Genomic DNA, 16,524 nt, shown 5'->3' with positions numbered 1-16,524 from the left:
TATAAGCATATGTGTCTGTGTGAGCATCCCTGTGTCAGCAGCTGTCTGTCAGCATCAGTGTGTCAGCATCATGTGGGTGCGTCAGCATGCGTCATTGTCTTTCAGTGTCTATTTGTCTGTTTGTCAGCCTTGTATCCGCATGTCAGCATCTGTCCATGTGTCAGTGTCCATGTGTCAGCATTTGTGTGGCAGTGTCTACATATCAGTGTGTTTGTTTACTTCCATGTATCAGAGTCTGTGTGTCAGCACCTACCAGTGTGTCAGCATATGCCTTTGTGGCTGTGTCTGAGTGTTGGCATCTGTCAGTGTCTGTGTAACACCATGTCAGCATCAGTTTGTGTGTCAGCATCCCTGTATCAGCATCTGTCTACGTATTAGCATCTGTGTGTCAGCGTACATGTGAGCATCTGTGTCAGCATACGTTTGTCAGCTTCCATGTGTCATTGTATGTCAGACTGCCTTATCACCCCTGTCATCTTAAGAGCACGGCCCCTTTGAGTGACTTTGCCCCTTTCCCCGGGTCTCTATAATGTGTCCTAAAATGGCCACTAAATCCCTTTCCCTGCTGTCACTCTTTCTGTCCCTACTGTCACTCTCTGTCCCTGTCATTACTCTCCCTGTTCCTATGTCTCTGCTGTCACTCTTCATGTCATCACTCTCCCTTTCCCTGCTGTCACTCTCCCTGTCCCTATGTCCTTGCAGACACTCTCTCGCTCCCTGCTGTCACTCTCTCCCTGTCCCGACCACAGCCTCCTCCATGCCGACGATGATGACCACAGCCTTCTCTGCACTGCCGAAGGTCACATCCTCTGCTGCCGTCGATGCCCACAGCCTCCTGTGCACAACTGCCGCCACTGACCACAGCCTTCTATTAACAACTGCCGTGGCCGACCACAACCGCCTAGTCTGCACCTCCGTCAAACCCAGCCTCCACCTCTGCACCGCTGTTTCCAAACTTAGCCTCCTCCTCTACACTGTCGATCATAGCGTGAGGTAAGTTAATCTCTCTCCTACCTGTATGTCCCTGCGTACACTACACTTAAGGAAAAGCCATTTTTGTAGTAACCAGTTCCCCTTTTCCAGAGTGCGCCCATAATAACAACCTTCACTTTTACACATCCCGACTTTAAAATTTCCATTTGACCACTGGGACAAACGTAAGCTAGTTGCCCAGTGGTTTCTACCAACCCCATTTAACAAAGCCGAGAGATGTCTAGTGACTACTGTACAGAGAGCACATTCAGAATCAATATACCATACAGTGTGCATTCAAGCAACCAGTATGTACCTCATAATGGCGGTATCATCTGCTAGGGGGCGCCAAAAAAATCTTGCCTAGGGCATCAAATTGGATAAGGCCGGCTCTGTCTCTGGGCAACTGGGACGAACTTATGCCACTGCTAGGATATCTTGTGTTGTGTACCAGGCCAATTAGTCCATGTTGGTGCCAGTGATCAAAACATGAGATAAAAATGTACTACATTGCAATTAACTTTGTTTTGTTTTTTCAAATACGTATCAAACGGTTGCATTGTGGGTTATTACACAAGTATTTTCTCAGCGTATCAGAGCTCCAGGGCCCAATAAAACTTGTTAACACACAAGTGAGTTGAATGCCGCTTATGTTACTTGCCGTATTTCTGTCTGATCTAGGAAAACAATCCCACTATGTACTTAGCCCCATCTCAGAGTAAGACTATTTCATTAACTCGTAATTATATGTAACATCTTAATGCCGTTGCAAAATCATATTGTGCTTATTGCACTTGCGCAATGCCAAGAATCACACAGGCAAGGACAGTTCACTAAAGGGGAAAACAGTACAACATTCATCGCAGAAAAAATTGTCTTGCTGCTTATCATAATTTGCAATCAATCATTAAAAACATTAAACACCAGAGTGTAAAGATTTCTAATTTATGTATTCATTTATTTATCTGTCAACACAGCTAATTGTTTCCCAAGGCAGCAAATATACATAAATGAGCAGAGCAATCATTTTCACAACAGAAGCACCATTTCTAAATGTTCTCCAAGTTCTGCTAACTCCCCATGATGTGTGCAGTATTTACTAAGTATGAGACCATATTTAACCAGTTGCATTTACACGGTTTAGACTTTTTTTTTTTTTACTATTAAATGATTTTTCCCTTCTTACCAAGCTCTGGATTCTAGCCCCAAAAGCTAACAGCATCTGAAGATGGCATTGGCCTTTCTGTCCTTATGTGAAGAGCATCAGCGGAGAGTGATTTACTGAAGGCCGCTCACTAGAACAAGCTTCTATCAGAGCCACTATCCTGCCAACAACAGACAGGGATTTTAAAAGGAGACAGAGCTTGTGATAAAGCTTTACCCTGCAAGTGCCACATCCTGCACTCATGTTAGCACTGCTTTGCCACTTCTGTGATTAGCAGGGAATGCAGAAGGAAGACTGAGATACTGCGTTTCACTGAAGCTTCTGCTTATATTGTCTAACGCTGAGCAGGCCCACTATAAAATATTTTGTTTCATTTAAGTAATTCTTATGTAAATTGGGGCAGTATGGATGGTGTAATGGTTAGCATTACTGCCTCACAGCACTGAGGTCATGGGTTCGATACCCACCATGGCCCTAACTGTGCAGAGTTTGTATATTCTCCCCGTACTTGCATGGGTTTCCTCCGGGTACTCCGGTTTCCTCCCACAATCCCCCAAAAATATACGGTTAGGCTAATTGGCTCCCAACAAAATTAACCGTAGAATGTCTGTGTGTACATGTGGTAGGGAATATAGATTGTAAGCTCCACTGGGGCAGGGACTGATGTGAATGTTCAAATATTCTCTGTAAAGCACTGCGGAATATGTATGCGCTATATAAGAAACTTATTAATAATAATAATAATAAATCAGCACTATCATGTGGCAGCTACTGTATAAGGAGAACGTGTGACCACTGCAAACTGATTGGGTTGCTGAGTCTTATATTCTGTGATAGGAGTCTTCTGGCTGCTGCATTACTCTCTCCCTGAAGAAAACTCTCACCCTGAAGTTAAAACAGCTTTATTGTAAATGTAGACAGGAGGAAGCACGGATAATGCTATTTAGAGATGGTGTTAATATTACTAGGCTCCCATACAATATTTTCTTTTACAATAGCAGGTTAGTAAATTTGAGCAGATCACATTTCCCATTGCAGTTATGGGAAATGAGATCTGCTTCCTTAAAAAAGGCAATGAAAAATTATTATCCAATTCCCCTTTAGTGCATTTAGGTAAAACTAAGGGGCCAATTTATCACCATTATTTTAGTTTCACTTAAATTAATTTGGTGACACATAAAGGGATTTTGGTGAAGTTTTCAGTAAAAGTTGCTACTAACTCTTTAATTTATTCACTTTAGTAGTCGGATCGCATTTCCCATACTTGCAATACTTAAAATACAGTCTGTCTGAATTTACTAAATTGTGAAAAATATCAGAGACATCACTGAGACAGCATTAACCAAAGATATCCTCCAGTAACCAGTTCGGTTCTGCACTCTCACAGGCAGAATGGAGGTGGCATACGCAGCTCATAATCGGGGTATTTTTCGTGGTAGGGCTGCGGAGTGTATTTGCAGGGACAGAGTTTTCTCACAAGCTCTGTCCCTGCACACGATAATTGACACATCCATGCAATGTAATCAATTATCGCAGTGCGGTTTTGGATAATTTATTACATCACATCTACATCTGAGATGCGGATTGTGATAAATCTGCCCCTAAATGTTAAAAAGGAGTGATAAATGGTGATAAATGAGCCAGTAAGCCACTGAATGTGTAACTAAAACAAAATTTGAGCAGAGAATGCGTGTCCTTCATCTTAAATCTCAGCTGCCATTGTTTTGTTGCGTTGCTGAATGTACGTGCACTGCAGTCAATAATTACTCATTAAAACCTGCAGAACTTTACTTAGGGGAATTCTAACATTTTTTTTAAAAAGAGATGGTTGTGTTTGGTATTTAAAAATTGTAGATACAGTTTCATGGACAAAGCTATAATAGCTGACATTTTTCCCAACAATTAGGGACACTTGGTAACTACTGCACAGTATGAATACACTCACCTCAAAGGGCATGTCCACAGTCTTTGGAATCTTTTAAAGGTTCTATCTGAGGTGCAACCTCATAAGCACATGTGTTTAATATATGCAGCGAACATCATACACCAAATATTTTACAATAAAGATAAACAGCATATTCCAAATTTCATGAACATATATATAGCAAGCCTAGCAAGAGCTACTGATCCAAAACCAAAGCTGGCCATACACTTGTGCGACTTCTCCCATCGCAGAAGTCGCACGTGATACCCCCCTTGAGCACCCGGGTCCTTTTCCATACGATATATCATATGCGATCCCAGCCAAGCCTCCGACGTATCTCTCCTGCTGCCGGTGCGACTCGCAGGCTCCGCATCCCAACGGACCTGATGTCAATTACATGTGATTTTAGATGTTTTGTATGCGGTTTATTGCTAAAATCGTATGAAAAGTAACCAAATTGCATGTGAATCACCCTCGTGTACAGGCACCTTAAGGATCCACTATTAAGCTTCGTTACAATATCACGCACACAAAAAAATATTTTCTTCCAGGCTTTGGAACCCATTGGTAATCTAATTAAATATTTATTAATATTTAGACAAAATACAAATGGGATAAAGCTTGACATGCACATCATTTCAATTTGCACATGTCACTTATATTATAATAGCATTCCACGCAATATAGAAGATAAATGAATATTGTAAATTATCCACCAATATAAAAATGTATAGAGAAATTTAGGATGCTAATATTTTTTCAGTCTTACCATGCTGCCACTGCTGCTTCACCTCCGTCAGTGCCAACTAAATCCATAGTGATTGTCTTTTTATAGTGTAACTAAGGATTAAGTATGTTTGTTCCAAGTATAGACAATAGATGAACGCTTGGAACACTTCTGTAACTGGATCCGAGACATCTGTTCCAGAGGGCCTTTGTTTTTCAGAGAAATATTACTTGGTTGTATGAAGCCCTTTTGAAATGTATTTTAAATGCCTCTGGAGCAGCTCATGCCTGATGGTATTCAGGCTGAAGGTTCGAACCACCATGTGATTTCATAGGCCACATATAGAATGCTAAATAGATAATAAGAAATGATTGTGAGCCTCTATCTGTCTTACGGTGATTTAAAGATAAAGACAATTTAGTCACTCAGAGTCCTGTGTTTTGAATATTTATCGTACAGTACATCTGATTTGATCACTGAGCTTCTCAATATTCAAAGATGTTCTCCAAATGATTTCAGTGCTAGCTATTAATGTACTTTAGTAGACTCTGTGGGGCGGACTGGTCCCATAACCTGGCAATATCAGTAGGAGGGACCACACATTGATCATCCCTTCTCTGGTTCTACAGTAGGACAATGGTTCCCAACTCTGGGAGCGTGGAGTGGCTTGGGGTGGAGGTTAGGGCCATTTGCATATGGGAACGCCCAGCGTTTCATGGGCTGGACGTTCTCATGCAAATGCCCAGATGACGTGGGTGCGGGGGCCGGCCAGCTGACATCACCGGACATCCATTTGCAGGCCCTGCGAGGGAATCACCCTTGCGAATGGGTGGCAGCCAGGCCACCATTCACAAGGCGGGGTTTTGTGGACTTGCAGCCTTGCGAAGAAACCAGAATAACCCCCACAATGTATTAACTTTCATACAAGTGTAGTATGAAAAAAAGATTTTCAACTACTGTATCAATTTGTTTTTTCAAAAACCAACCCTTTTGTCTTGAATCACATACTGTAATGATCTCAATAAATAATTAAAGCAATGAAACCTTGCCCTTAACATCTTCAACTTTATTTTGTTTCATATATCAATTACAAGACTTAAATATTCACAACAGCCATCTGTGTGGTCCTCTTTTGTCAATAAGAGAAGATACTGTACAGTGCAATGTTGCCTGGGCTGCCAATTTCACGAATAATCCCTACTTAATCCTGGAATATTCCTGTATGTTTGCTTTTAATTTTTAATGCTCCACAAAGTATTACTGATTTCTATTCTACAATTTCCTTTTGTCTAAGGCAGAACTAATGTACACAAGAGAAACTCCACAGTGTATTTGTGTATAAAAAAAAAGTAATTGATATCTTTTAAATTGTGCATGCTTATCTTTGAATTGAAGGTACCGTAGCATACAGTATCTACAGTAGGCTTCCTTTCTCTGGCTCAAGTGAAGGACGTTTTCAGCTGTATCACAAAAGTGTGACATTACATGCAGTGGCGTAAGTTCGTCCCAGTTGCCCGGAGGCAAGACAAATATTGGTGCCCCCCACAATAGCTCAATCATTAAGGTGTCTGTCTCCAGTAAGACAGGTCATGGGTTCTTCTAATACAGAGTGACAATTGTAAAAATGATGTTACAAGGGGGAGTCAGCCACAGAAGTTATATTGACAGCTTTCAATTAACTGATTCAAATTTGCAGGGAAGGAGAGGTGCCCCCTTGGTAGCAGGAGCCTGGCGGCAGATGACTCCATTGCCTCCCAGATTTACGCCTCTGGTCACATGTGCTGTACTTCTGGATCACAACATTATGGAGGATTACGGTGTCAGAAGCTAAGACCAAAAGGTAGGTCTGGAGTAATTTGCAAATGTCTCAGTTGTCACCACTGAACCTTCTGTGGTGACAAAAAGGTATGCAGCACTCAGCAGGGCGGCTGGTGCTCCTCGGACGTTCGACCGGTAGATTGTGGTAACAACAAGCAGAATCCAATAATAATGAGGTTAATACCTATAAGATTGTTGCACTAAAGCCACGGCTGCTATGTGTGACAGAAATAGCCAATATGAATCAGGCTGATTATCATTGGTTAAGGCTGGGGTGAGCATCTTCCCCCTACCCCTTATGAAAATTGACTTCAAGACACAGGGCCATTCTTATCTGTCTTGTTCATCCAATTCCTTTAGAGGGCTGGTGCCACAGTAAATCTGTACCAGGCCATAAAGAAGTTGTGCAGGCTACAACGAAACCCCTTAGTGCACACTCCTGTCCACAAAAAAAGGACTTTTTAAAAACTCTGCTTAGACCAGATTGGGACCTTTTTGAACTTCTTCTACATTTGGGACATCCTGGGGATTCCATTAATTGTGGACATCTGAATTTACTCAAGAACACAGTGCTCTGGTAAGGACCATTTTCTCTCCATCAAGGATCTATTTGCATTGTCCTCCAGCGCTGACGTATTGAACTTTACATTTGCTTGGACTGAGATATCATTGATTGTCCAACTGTGTTGGCCCCATCGGATGTATAGGAACTAGCAGGTCATTATTTTATTCATTTTATTGCCCTCATTTCTATGGGCATTTTTCTGCTAATTTAACAACATATACTTAATAATAAATAACACCAATGAACTATTCAATGGATCCACCCAGGATATTGTATGTTTTTATGTAGCACTAATTTCTAACTTTTGAAAATTGTTACTGTACTGGGCCCTTCTTACTTCACATGACTGCAGCCAGAGTGACCAGACATTGTGGCCACTGATAGGCAGACCAAGGAAAAATGCGTTCCCCTACCATTTTTAAACTTTTATTTGCTTGCCCCAGTGACCGTTTCATGGCACTTGTAAAGTGGCTCCAAGCCACTACTCACACATGTTTATCCTAATCCTCTCCTTATCCAGAGCAGGGCGTAACCACAAAACACATCTTGCAGTAAATACTTTTTTATGGAAGCCCTGAGTGTCAATAAATATCTGAAACTGTGGATTGGATCACTTATTTTATTTATTTATTACCAGTATGAAACACACAAATGTCACAATTGCTGGGATTTGCACTGATACCCCTAGTAAGATGTGTACACAGATGCACTATTTAACACACATCGTCGCACCCATGATCATCTGAGGAACCTGATGGTTGCTCAGAATATCAGTCATAAGTAAACCACTGGAATCATTGTACCTTTGTACACAGGGCCTGAATCATGTCTGTAAGTAAACAAAAAAAAAAGCAAGTCACTTTGCGTATGGAAACAAACATTTTGCCATGCAAAGGAAGCAATTACATATTTTATCTTTCTTTCTATGCAGGGTAAATATTGGGTGCTTTTGCATGCAGCCCACGAATGTCAGACAGCTATATTTTTGCACTGCAATATAGATTTCAGTTTGAGCACATCCCCTCTAAATCTCTCTGCGCGTTCCGTATGCTCCATCTGTAGTGCAGCATGGCTTTACCAGTAGCTAGCTTTTTTGCTTTACTTACAAACATGAATCGGGTTTGCAGATGGTAATCCACCAGGGCGCATACATACATACATAGCATTACTCAGATCATACCTCCCAGCTGTCCTGATTATCATGGGACAGTCCCACTGTTTGGAGACTGACCTGCTGTCCCTCCAGCTGCTGGCAGTGTCCCGTGGGTGGGGGTGGGGCAGTTGGGGTGATCGTGGAAGAGATGCTGTGTGCCTGCTCAAAGCATTTCTTCAGTGAATGGAGTAGGGAGAGAGGGCAGTGAAGAGGGCTGGAGCCTGTCCAGCTGCTAGTGGAGCAATGGACACGCCCCCGAAAATGATGAAAACGTGGCTTGTGGTGCTAAGCTTCCTTTCCGAGAAGCCACGCCCCCACCCAGTAGCTGCTCCCACTTTATGGGTTGTCCATGCCTAAGGCACGGCAGGTCCTGATTTCAAATCTTTAAATGTTGGGAGGTATGCTCAGATGCACCTCTGAATAAAGCCCTACATTTCTGGTTTCTTTTTTATTTTAGAGAAACGTAAACTAAACTTAAAAATAGTCCATGATTTCCATTTAGATTGCCAATAATTTCAGGCGAAAAATACATTCTTCATAACATTTCCAAGACTTGCTGTTTGCTTCTCAGTACATGGCAGTGCTTCTGTCTAGATTAGAAAGGTCAGCATTTCCTGACCCAGCTGGACCTCTTCCCGGCTGAAACCCTTACCCAATCAGCCAGCAAATATACATTTTGGATCACTGTAGACCTAGAAGACTTCATCCTTTGTGGGGAAGTGAAACAGCAACCTGGGAAAAAGTCTCCTGCTGGCTGGTTACAGCAGGGACATCTCTTATCAAGTCTGTAGAGTTGTTGCCTTTGGACCAATTTGTTATTAATTCTGCAGGAGGCAAACTTCATCAGGTAAATTAATTCAGAACACAGCACAATCATTCTAACTGCGAGGTGCAGTATTAACCTACATAGCCAGGCCAGTGCCCAAAACTCACAACTCATAACGGAAACATGTTCTATTTGTACAGTATTAACCGTCATAATATGGCACAAAAATACTGACCATTTATTTTTTATTTAATATATCTAATTTTTCAGACTACATTTATTTAATTCATGTACTAAGAGTTGCTTATATACGTCACATGTGCCGTACTTCTGGGTCACAACATTATGGAGTTCCCATGGTAAGTCCCAGAGTCAGGAGACCAAAAGACAAAACCAGCTGAGACCAGTACATGTGCACAAGTGGTGGCGAGACCGCAATACAATGGCTTTGAGGAACTGCATCTACTGCAGCCAATTATAGCTGAGTAGAGCGGATGAAAGGCTTATCACAGCCCCTACTGGTGGTCCCAGATGGAGAAAACACCTCTCGATAGGACTGCATATCCTGTGTGTGATGGGCAGGAAGAACATCCAATGGGAAGTTCAGCGTGCAGCCAGTGAAGTCACGGGCTGCAACTGGCTCAATGAGATGGCAGATTTTACTGGGGAGGGGCTGCTGCCCTGCAACCCCTAGGTAAAATCCACCGCTGGTAATAACAGACAGACAGAGAGGGTCTGCTCATACTCTTACAATCTATAGGGATTCAGTATAATGTAGGAATGCACATTACTGTTTGCAGCAGCAGGATGCGCTACACCAGTGGTTCCCAAACTGAGTCCTAAAGGACCTCAAACAGTTTATGTTTTGATACAAAGTGCACCTGCTGGGTGATATGGAAAACATGAACTGTTAGGGCTCCTTGATGATGGAGTTTGGGAATGTGTATGATGAACAGTTTCAGGACTGCTTGTTGGTTATTAATTTTTATTGTAAGTACATTGAGGTTTGGCTTGAGGTTATAGGTTTGCCTCAGGATACTAAGGAGCCCCTGGGGGTGGGGGTGAATAATCAGCAGGTGAGTTCTTTAGCACTGAGTTCAGGTTATAATGCTCCCTTTGAGGATCTTTGCAGTTGTCTTCACAAGTACCTTGAAAAGGGAATTGTTTTCCCTTTTCAATAATTCCACATGCCCAAAACAGCAGAAATTGAATTTTTGGCAACTCTGCTTGTGTTGCAATGAATTCCACCCCACATCCAATTGTTTTTTATTTTGTGGACAAGGACCCAAGGCACAAAACAACAGTGCCATAAAAATTGCAGGTAGTGGTTAGTCTAAATAAGGCTTCCACCCTTTATGCTGGTTGAAGGGGAGGTGGGGTTTCCGAGGAAATCTTCTTGTGCATTACCAGTAATTTTAAGAGCCAAGGTTCAGAAAGAAGTTCAGGAGGTTGGAGGGTCCATTTGCACTTCCTCTATTGGATAATATGATTCTCCAGTCAGTATTGTGCCTAAGAAGGCTCCCAGGACATTTCTGGATCATTCAACAGCTGTCTTATTCATTAGGTTCATAATTTAATGATGCTATACCTTCTGAGCACTGTTTGGTGGTTTTTCAGTCATTAAACATATTGTGAAGGGATATGGGCCCCGCGGCTCTTATGTCTAAGATTGACGTTGAATCGGCTTTCCATTTGCATTCCCTGCACCTGGACTCATTGCAATTTATAAGTTTTCATACCAGAAGGGAATATTTCGACAAGTGTTTGCCTGTAGGTTGTTTCGCTTCCTGTGCATTTCTTCAGACATGTACCACCTGTCTGCTTTGGTTCATGGAACTTTTTATAGGGACTTATGGGACAGCACACTATCTTGATGACTTTTTGTGCAATGAACCAACAGATTTGGGACATTGCTGTGAGCTGTTGTTCTATTTTAGAGCATACTTTTCCAATTTGTGGTACTGGTGAATGGGTAGCAAGGCTATTGCGCTGTGTTACAAAAGTTTACTCTTTGATAGGCTCAATCTATTTTGTATCATTTAAACATTGCCTCTAGGGTCACCCCATGGGTACGTTTAAAGCATCCACAGGCCAGGATTTTCAGATCACATCATTTTATCCATCTATCTTCAGAAACGAATAGAGACCTTGTCATTTTGGGCTTCATTTTCAGGGTTCAGTTGTTACCTCAACAAATCCTAGTGCATCGCACCTTGGCCAAAAGAGTAGTCTAGGGGTTTGATCAAGGACCTTTTCTTTCTAGAGTTATTCCCAATCATGATGGCCTTGAACATATGGGGTGTGCAGCTCTGTTCTTGTTCAGATAAGACAAGTTGGGCCTGGTAGATGCCATTAAGGGCTAAAGCGCTGCTGGTGTTGAGAGTGCTGGCACATCTAGTGCAGTGTGTTGTTTCAAACTTAACGCATTACTAGGACAGATGACATGGTTGCCAATGAGTTATTAAGGTGCCAGTAAGGTAGGTTTCGGTCCTTGCCATTTGAGGCTGACACTGTTGGTTTGCTCTGTCCCTCTTACGTTTGGCAGGTTATTGAGCTGGCTTGGAGGGGTTAGAAAAGCTATTTCCTCGGGCACTCTCAAGAGATACCGCAGGAATGGAACCTACCTAGAGGTAGGAGTGTCATTGTATGATGCTTTATTTTATTTGTCTACAGTAGATCTAGAGTGGTCATGTCACAGTATGTTATGGGTATCTAATTTTATTAAGTTGAAATGTGTCCCTGATTTTACAAAGAATATCCTACTTGCTAAGGCCCTGAAAGTATAAGTATGAGTATATCTGATGCCTGTTCCATCCAATAGAAGGTATCCTATTGATGCTTCCCTTCTCCAGTAATACTCCACAATTGCTACCTGTGAGAAAAAATATTATACTCACCACCCCCCTACTGATGTTTCCCTCCTCCTTTAATCCTGGGAGCTGTTGCAGGTGTGGTGGTTTCGTTCATTAAAGTGCTTTTATATGAATTTACATTTTTCAGGGCTTGCCATGAGGCCTTCCAGGTTTCAGAATTAGTTACTTCATTCAAATAGAAGGATTCAACTATGCTTCCTTCCGAAAGAACGGTTGGAGAGGCTTTGGTAACATTCAGACTAAAGTCCCCCATACACTAGTCTGATTTGGCTAGTTTTTACCTAATTCCAATGGATCTGGCCAAGAAATCATTTGAAAAGCAGCCAAATCAGATGTGTTTAACATCCATACCAATGCTCAGTCCTGTGAGCATAGGATTGGGATCGATGCTCAGTCCTGTGAGCATAGGATTGGGATCGATGCTCAGTCCTGTGAGCATAGGATTGGGATCGATGCTCAGTCCTGTGAGCATAGGATTGGGATCGATGCTCAGTCCTGTGAGCATAGGATTGGGGTTGGAGGTCAAACTTCCTGCACATCCGACCTCTAACTCAGCCCCCCCCCCCCCCCCCCCCCCCCCCCGGTAGCAGGAATTGGTATCTCATGCGATGAATCACATGCAGAAAGCCCGCATGCGATTGGGAATGTCCCAGGTGGCTCACAAGGGATTGGGTGGCCAAAACTTCTGTGAGAAATCAAAGTAGTGTATGGCCAATTTATGAAAGATCAGTTGGTATAGGTCGGCTGGTTTCATTGATGGGATTCATTAGATGGATGTGTTTGTCTAGTGATGTTGGCTAATCGGTAAGTAAAGGTTATACCCTCTACTGAGAGTTCCTGACTAGCAAACATACATACAGTGATGCAACATACATCAAAACTGATACTACGTCAAAGGCAAACCATCATAATGAAGATAATGATGGTTTGCCTTTGACGTAGTATCAGTTTACTTTGACGTAGTATTGCCTTTGACGTATCAGTGTGGTCCTCTCACCCAAAATTTTGGAAAACATTTATTTCATTTCGGAGCTGCCACCTTGGTAATGTCTACAGGCTTTTCATTTGAACAAATTCAGACATTGGGACGTTACAGTTCTTTTATGGTGTTGCAGGCCGCTTGTTCTTTCAGTTCTTGTTATATTTTCCTGTCCTTTATGTCTTCCTCTTCCTTCATACTGAGGAATTAGCTACTCACCACTGTTGGCATTTGGACTTTTAGAAGGATTAGATGTTTTTTACCTGAACTGATGGACTTAATTCAGATTCTTTATATTTCATTTGGCTGATTGGATTTGAATACAATGTCCCTCAGCAGGTTTTTAAGTTTTACATCGTTAGGAGTTTTAGTTCTTTGACTCTCTTCACCATCCCATTTAGTTTATTTACCTGTGTAATTATGTTGCTTTGATTGGCCTGAAGCTTGTTTTCAATGACAGTTCCATACAATTTTTCTTTTTTTGGCAGAACTTCAATTAATTTTGTTTCCAATGTTTTTCTTCTGTTCTGAATATTAACAGTTTTTTTGTCTTCCTTATAGGATTGGTGGGTGCATGGTGTGATTTGTTGGGGACTTTTATATGTTCTGGTCAGGTTGGTTTATGGCCTCAGATGGGTGCAGTGTTTTTACCAGGTTTTCAGGAGGATTACTGTTAGGGTGAGAGGTACTGTACAGTATGTTGTGGCTTGACGGCAAATCAGGTGAAGTTGTATGGTATACCAAAAGTTTTAGTGTTACCTTCCGGTGGCAACAACCTCGGCAAGGGGACAGCTTTGGACTTGCTGACTTCCATGCTGGAAGATTTGGCTAGTATTTTGAAGGGATGGCCATCTTTCACTATGCACTAAGGGGGAAATTGATTTAGATCCAATGGGTATGAATGCACCTATACGTACTCATGCAATCTTAATTACGGCCAGGAACCCGACATTAGCAAATTTACAATCAGTTGAGTTCGGCTGATTTGCCATATTTACAGGTATGTATGGCAAGCTCAGATAGGTTCGGGTGTACGTATTTTTTAAACCAGCACCGGGCTCCAACAGCCATCAGGGTAATGCCACTGCCAGCACCCTGTGGCAGTGAAGGCCCACGCAATAAAGCCCCTCTTACCCCCTCTAGGGCACCCCTGGCCTGGGTTGAAACCCGAGGCAGGTCCCCAGCACCCCTGGGTGGTATGTGTGCCCGGCTGATATTATTAAAGTGTTAAGAAAATAATTCCATAATTAAGTATTGGTTTTTGTAGTGGAACTACAATTCTCAGAAAGCCTCCCCCACATACAGAGACTTGGAGAACCACAAGCCCCGGCATATAAAAGCACTGACTGATCCGTGAAATGTTTTAGGCTTGTCGATATTTGGCTGCCATCAAACTTGGCAGCAAAATACGAATGAAATCACCATTGGAAAATACAAAACCTAAGAAAACTTAGAAAATTTGTTGAATATTTTCGGGTCGATCACAGGGTTTCCGGTTGTACCCATTTGTACCGTGGATCGGCTGTGATCATCAATCATGGTAAATTTCCCCCTATATGTGTGATCTTTCATTGTTTCAAGGTTAGTTTGGAGTGCTTAATGCTTGGGCTATTAATGTTGGCAGGAAGAAGATTAATTCTGCTGTGGCTAAGTGGGCATAGCTTGGCCAATTTTGGCTTGGTGGTGCGGCATTCTGGTATTCTTACCTATTTTGGCATGTCAGAGTACTAGGAAGATATGGTGCTTTTTCTGGAGGATCTGTTTTCCATAGTTGCATACATTAGGAGTACGGTGGCAGTGCACAGTTTCTGTAAATAGAACCTTTGCTTTTTGTGGGAAAAAACATCAGATTGGATTTAATTGGCTCGATGTTTTAGGTCTGCTTACCTTTGTTAACTTTTTATATCTACTGGATCATCTCACTACGGACAGCATCATCAACCTTCCAGGTGGGTAGTCAAGGGAGAAGGTTTCTGAGGATAACTTTGTGATTTTAGTTTGATTGGTTTTCGGGTTATTAATTGTGATTTTAGATTTTAGGGTTTGTTGATGAGTTTAGCCATCCTTTCTTTTCCGCTATACTTTAATCGGTACTTATGTATTATCTGGACTCCCATGTTAAATGCACCCCATTTTTTCATACCCCTACTATCCAACTACGCATGGAGTTGATTTTATATAGTGTGGCGAGCGCAGCGAGCCACCGTGCCCGAAGCGTGGCGAGCGCAGCGAGCCCCGCGAGGGGACGCGGTTTCATAAGAAAAACGGAAGCCCAGATATTACATAAGTACCCTTTAATCTTTATTTCTTGCATGTATGAAAGCTTATAGTTAATTTAAATAAATAGTTAACAGTTTCTGCCAAATTCATGTGTCTCAGTAATTCGTCTTAATTATGGTATAGGTTATGTATTACTAATGCAAACACAGGGCAATCCTCATCTATTAGGAAGTTTAGTATGCATAATGACAGGATCTAAAGTTAACAAATGCAAATGGCTACACCTGCACACAGAGCGCCTAAATAATTGTTCAAGTGAGCTGCAGGAAGCTACAGGGTCACTTTTCCTGCAATAAGAAGTAATTGAGTGATTGCCCTACCCCTTGGAGGCTCAGAGCGGGCCTGGTTGGGCATCAGGTGTTAGGGCTTATTGTATAGGTATAGGGTTTTGTGGGTTAAGTCTTAACTTTAAGGACTGTGTGGGTCAGCCTCTTTTGTTTTGTCTTTCAACTCTACTGCCATATTTTTGCTTGCAGTTGGCTTTAGGTGGTTCTTTCATTGGCTATTTGTAGGCAACTTTTAGGTGGACAGCAATTGGAGTTATATTGCTGTAGTTGCGCCTACCTTCATTGACTATTAATAGCTGCTAGTCCATCTTACAGGGGTCAGGGTAATGACCCAGAGGAGTGATGACTATTGTTCATAAATGTAAGATATAACATTAATATATCGGATTAAGAAGGAAGTGGAGGGTAGGGAAGGAAAATTTGGGTAGTTCCAGAGATGGGACAAGTGGTGGTGCAGCTGGTGCATTGACACAATGAAGGGTTCTGTCTCATTATACGATGACTGCCATTGCTCTGTTGGCTATAAACAAGGAGAATTTCCTGATGTGACCTGGCTGGAGGTGCCAGTTTAGGAGGCGTGGCTGTTTCTTTAGCGCAAGAAGAAGAGAGGAAGAAGAGAGGAGGAATGGAAGCTGGATGGATGCACTGGAGCAACAACTGTTGAGAAGAGCCTTAGCATTATTATGGGAGAGTTGGCAAAAGCCACACTAGCCAAGTATGTTGTGCGAAAATGTAACTACTAGCACACACACACATACACATATGTGTTTGCATGTATACATTTAGTGTACATCCATTTTGATAAAGCAGAAATATGTGTCTACTTTTTTATACACATAAATTGTCCTAATTTTGGCTCTGTATACCAGCACAATGGGTTTGAAATTAAACAATGGAGATGAGATGCAATTGAATTGCAGAGTTTCAACCTTAATTCAATGGGTTGAACAATCGGGAAAATGACCAAATAGTGGGACTGTCACACTGTAATGAAGACAGTGACCAAATAGTGGGA

At 42.0% G+C, this 16,524-nt stretch overlaps 1 protein-coding gene across 1 annotated transcript in view; it reads right to left on the bottom strand.

The window, feature by feature from the left end:
• MYL10 (myosin light chain 10) overlaps positions 1–4,856 on the bottom strand; it is a 74,550-nt gene extending 69,694 nt beyond the window's left edge. Inside the window, exon 1 of the mRNA XM_083170978.1 lies at positions 4,831–4,856. Coding sequence (XP_083027104.1) covers positions 4,831–4,833 — 3 coding nt within the window. The 5' untranslated portion in view covers positions 4,834–4,856. The remainder of the gene's footprint in view (positions 1–4,830) is intronic.
• Positions 4,857–16,524: the final 11,668 nt, after the last annotated feature.

The sequence above is a fragment of the Crinia signifera genome, chromosome 2 (assembly GCF_055691185.1).
Source record: "Crinia signifera chromosome 2, ASM5569118v1, whole genome shotgun sequence".
Classification (NCBI taxonomy): domain Eukaryota; kingdom Metazoa; phylum Chordata; class Amphibia; order Anura; family Myobatrachidae; genus Crinia; species Crinia signifera.
This window is presented reverse-complemented; position numbering and strand designations above follow the sequence as displayed.